The following is a 5,127-nucleotide window of genomic DNA, read 5'->3' as shown; positions in this document are numbered from 1 at the left end:
AGACTAATGCACCTTTATTTTAAAATGTAAATTGGCAGTACACTACCATTTTTTAACTTTGCAGTTTTGGCTTAAAATTAAAGCACAGATGTTATAAATGAACAGAAACAACACTGAAGAATGGCATTGTCCTGTTCAATTAATAGCAGTTCCAGAACTGCCCATAGTGTTTCAATTTGGAACAAATGTACAACACTTGAACACCAAATCCTTGGCAGGTGTTGTGCTGAACACAAAAAAATGCATCAATGAAACAGTGCTGGAAGAGAATATTATTGGGCTGGCAATCTAATTATTTTACCAGCTTTTGTTGGATGAAATGATGTGCAAATCGTGTTAACACTGGTCAATAAAGCTCACTTGCGATATTCTGTCCCTGTTGTCAGAGCCTATGTTAAGTATATGCGTTTTACTGACACAATCACTTTAAGAATGCGAGACACCTGGTACGCTAAAAGCTGGACTTTCTCTTGAAATGGAGGCCTGGTGTCTGCGCATGCACGCACGCACACACACACACACACACACTCACACACACACATATATATCGATAGGTTGCGGATGCAACACCGGTTCCCTGAAAGAGAAAATAACCATCAAGTATGGGATATTGCCGTCAGGCAGTAGGGATTGGCTGAGCTTTATAGCAAAGCTGCCGATAGGCCTCTGTGCGAGCTGCCACGTAAGCCCGCCCCCTGGGAGCTTACTATACGCAGTGCGCAGCGACTCTCTTTCTCTTTTGCTCTTCAGGCCGTGAGGGCTTCCGGAGCGACCTCGCGGCTTGATGGTTATTTTCTCTTTCAGGGAACCGGGGTTGCATCCGCAACCTATCGTTCCCTTTTAAGTCGAAAATAACCATCAAGTATGGGAACAGTGTACCCAAGCCGTCGCGAGGGAGGATTCTCGGCAGTAGGACAGACTTACGTCATAACGCAATTGCGTAGGCAACACATCTACGCGTATGCGGAACCGCGCCTCAGCGTCTATGCTCGCAATGACACCTGTCCTAAGGTGGAATAATCAACACCATATCGTGACAATACTCAATATGACCGCCAACTAGGGCGTCATAGAGTGTAACACGGATGCTCCGAATGACTGAGCAGAGGATTCCAGTACATTTAAACGGTAGAACTTCATAAAAGTATGCGGTGTAGCCCAACTGGCTGCAGCGCAAATGTCAGACACCGGCACCCCTCTAAAGAAGGCCCAGGATGTCGCCATACCCCTAGTGGAATGTGCCTTCAACTGCCCTGGTGGCGGAAGGCCTGCAGATTCATATGCTAATTTAATAGCATCCACTATCCAATGGGAAAGGCGTTGTTTAGACAACGGGTGACCCAAAGTCCTAGAACCATTGCATATGAACAACTGTTCTGTTTGCCTCACAGTCGTTGTACGGTCAATATAACACCTCAATGCCCGAACGGGGCAGAGCATGTGTAACCGTTCTTCCTCAGGGGAAGAAAAAGGAGGAGGATGGAACGCCATCAACTCAACTGGTTTGTTCATATGAAACGGGGATATGACCTTGGGTAAAAAGGCTGGATTTGGACGCATGGAAAACTTAGAACCGTCTCCTGTGAAACAAGTACATGATGAATGCACTGAAAGTGCATGTAACTCGCCCACGCGTTTTGCTGATACCACTGATAGCAAGAACGCAGTTTTCATAGACACGAGCTTTATATCCACGCTGTGGAGAGGCTCGAACGGTGCCTTGGTAAGGGCTTCTAAAACCACGTCAAGGCTCCATGACGGTAAACTGGTCATCCTTGGAGGCCGCAAGCATCTTGCGCCCTTCAGGAACTGGGATGCCAGAAAATGGCAACCTGGTGATAAACTGTCAATGCGTACATGGCAAGCCGATATGGCGGCTAAATACACCTTAAGCGTAGAGGGAGATTTCTCCTCATCTAACAGTTTCTGTAGAAACTGTAATATCACTGCCATAGGGCAGGATATTGGGTCATGGCCCTCCGCCAGACACCAATCTTGAAACAACTGCCACTTGTATATATACTGCGACCTAGTAGAGGGCGCTCTAGCACTCTGAATGGTCAAAATCACCGCCGTCGAGAGCCCTAAGGCTGACAGGCGCTCCCGTTCAGGGGCCAAGCTCATAGCTGCGTGAGCTTGGGGTTCGGGTGCCAAAGCCCTCCTTGGGCCTGGGACAATAGGTCCGCTCACAGGGGAAGCTCCCTTGGGTGACCGTGCAGCAACTGCACCAGGCTCGGAAACCATATCCTCCGAGGCCACCGAGGAGCGATCAGGATCACTGTCGCTTGCTCTACCCTGACCTTCTCTAAGAAGGCGGGGAGCATCGGAATCGGTGGAAACGCATATAGGAGCCCTGGTGGCCATTCGTGAGCCACTGCATCGACTCCTAGGGGGCTGTCGAGGTCCCTCACCGAGAACCATAGGGGGCAGTGCGTGGTCTCTCGCGAAGCGAAGAGATCTACTTGCGCTATGCTGAACCATTCCCAAACACGCCCTACCGCCTGAAGGTGGAGACGCCATTCCCCCGCAAGAGGGCCTCCTCTGGATAGGTGATCTGCTGCATAATTGACTCTGCCCGGTAGGTGAACTGTACGCAGAGAGGTCAAACGTGGTTGTGCCCATAGCAACATCCGTGTTACCATCCGGTGAAGGTGAGGGGACTGTAGGCCACCCTGGCGGTTGATATACGCCACAACTGTGGTGTTGTCTGACCGCACTAACACGTGCTTGCCTAGAAGCACTGGCAAGAAGTGCCGGAGGGCGAGGTCCAGAGCATTGATGTGGGCTGACTTCCTGGGTCCTGACCACACTCCGCGGGTCCCTGAGCCGTTCCAGACTGCTCCCCAACCTTGGTTGGAAGCGTCGGTCGTGATAACCTCCCTTCGGAAGATGGGACCCAAGCGTACGCCCTGGCGGATGTTCGACTGAACTTTCCACCAGCGCAGCGCTTCCCAGCAGGTTTGGGATACCATCAACCTGCGGTGTTTGTCTCTCCGCGGATGCAACGCGAAGGCATTGAACCAGGCCTGCAGAGGTCTCTGGTGTAATAAGCCCAAGGGAAGGGCTTGCGAGGCGGCAGGCATCAACCCCAGCATGAGCTGACACAGCTCCATGCTGACTGTTTATCTCAACCTGAATAGGGAGAGACACCGCTCCATCGAGGCAACTCTTTGTGTCGACAGGGTCGCTTCCATGGACACTGAGTCCAGATGCAGACCCAAGAATTCGGTCTGTTGGCTCGGCACGAGGCGGCTCTTTTCTGAATTGACCTTCAGACCTAGCCGCTGAAGATGGTCTGTAACCATCACTGCGTGCTGTGCCAACTGCTCCTTCGAGCCAGTCATCCAGATAGTTCAGCAGTCGGACGCCTTGAGCCCGCAAGGGAGCTAGAATGGCATCCATACATTTCGAAAAGGTTCGAGGAGCTAGTGACAGGCCGAATGGAAGGACACAAAACTCGTATACCCTGCTCTGAAATGCGAAACGCAGATACTTCCTGTGACCCGGGCAGATGGGAACGTGAAAGTACGCATCTGTCAGGTCCACGGTGGTGAACCAGTCGCTATGTTGGACTGACTGGATGATGTGCCTGTGCGTAAGCATCCTGAACGATAACACCTGCAGGTATTTGTTCAGTACTCGCAGATCTAAAATAGGGCGGAGCCCGTCGTCCTTTTTGGGCACCAGGAAGTATTTGGAATAGAACCCCTGGTCGATCAGAGCAGGGTCTACTTGTTGAATGGCACGCTTCCTGAGCAATGCCTGTATTTCCACATTCAGAGCTGAGGACTGAACCGAGTCCTTCACTGCAGTTACCACCACTCCCTGGAAGTGGGGAGATTTTAACTGGAACTGAAGGGCGTACCCGGTGAATATAGTTTTGCGCACCCAGATGTCATTGGTGCATTGTTGCCAGAACTGGAGCTGTGGGACAGTGTAGGGATGGGTTAACAGCTGCCTGGAGTTTTCAGGGCTGTTTCGGCTGCGCTGGCCTGCCACCTCCTCTAGGGTGCCACCCTCCGCACTGCGGTCTTACAAACGCGGGTTGGCAGCGTGCTGATGGACCTGAAGGGGAGGTCTTACTACCCCGTAGTTGCGCCTGCTGCTGTGGCAGTGTCCTGCGCCACTGGTGTTCCTGAGGCCGCTTCGGCTGGAACGGCTTATTTGGCCACATTTTCGCCATTTGCTGCGACGCCTCCCGCGCCTTGGTGGAGAGTTGCAGCATCTCCTCCACCGCCGGACCAAATGTGTGCCCCAGTGTGATTGGGGCACCAGCAACGGGGCCTTGTCAGGTTCCTGCACTCTCGCTTGCGAGAGCCAGAGCTGCCTTCTGGCCACCACCAGATATGCGATGCTCCTGTCCTGAGCCCGCGCGTTGAGCTGGGCCAGCTTTACCAGCAGCTGACTGACCGTCCCCAAGTCGCTTCTGAGGGCCGCAGAAGGGCACTCAGGCAGGTCTCTAATGAGTGCCACTTGATAGACTGTCAACAAGCTGGCCACATTTGACAGTCTGACCGCCTCTGTGGCCGCAGCGTACCCCTTTTTTAAGTGCACCTCTGTGGTCCTGCATTGCTTATTGGGGCATGCAGGATCTTTTGTCCGCCCCGATAATGTTGGCGTCTTCACCAACGTGGCGAACGCAGCGTCCACCGGTGGGAAGGACGCCAACCCAGCTTCACTTGCCCCTTGCATGCTAAAGGCCGAGGCCTTGCGAAAAGTCGCAGGGACAGAGGCCAGAGCCTCCCAGGTGGACTGCACCTCCTTGACAAAGTCTGGGAATGCCGGAAGCATCCTGGACTGATGGGGCTGGGCTGAAGGCGACTCAAACAAGGAACGCCGTGGTAGTTCCGCCATAGGCCACTCGATGCCCAAGTGGCGGGTTGCTCTCTCCACCACAGACCACGTCAGGTCATCAGTATCCAGCACCTCGAGCTCGATGTCCTGCTCAGAGAGCTGGGAGGCTACCTCAGCCTCTATACTCTCCCCTTCCAGGACGTCAGATGCGTCTCTGGAAACTGCATCGATATCCCACTCCCTTTGAGGTTGCACTGGAGGGGCGACGACCGGTGCAGGTTGTGGAGGGGCCACTGGCTGGCTAGCAATGGGCCCAGTTGGTTGTTCTGGGAC

The 5,127-nt window shown here is 53.2% G+C and overlaps 1 protein-coding gene across 1 annotated transcript; it reads right to left on the bottom strand.

Annotated features, from left to right (window-relative positions):
* Positions 1 to 1,059: 1,059 nt before the first annotated feature.
* LOC131736998 (uncharacterized) lies at positions 1,060 to 2,244 on the bottom strand. Its single transcript, XM_059023409.1, has one exon. It carries the CDS (start codon positions 2,242 to 2,244, stop codon positions 1,060 to 1,062), a length of 1,185 nt encoding a protein of 394 aa, XP_058879392.1.
* Between the last annotated feature and the right edge of the window lie 2,883 nt (positions 2,245 to 5,127).

This window comes from Acipenser ruthenus, chromosome 4, assembly GCF_902713425.1.
Source record: "Acipenser ruthenus chromosome 4, fAciRut3.2 maternal haplotype, whole genome shotgun sequence".
NCBI lineage: Eukaryota > Metazoa > Chordata > Actinopteri > Acipenseriformes > Acipenseridae > Acipenser > Acipenser ruthenus.
This window is presented reverse-complemented; position numbering and strand designations above follow the sequence as displayed.

Bases quoted from the DNA above. Each gene is read 5' to 3' on its own strand.
- LOC131736998 (XM_059023409.1), bottom strand. From the start codon at position 2,244: ATGGTTTCCGAGCCTGGTGCAGTTGCTGCACGGTCACCCAAGGGAGCT.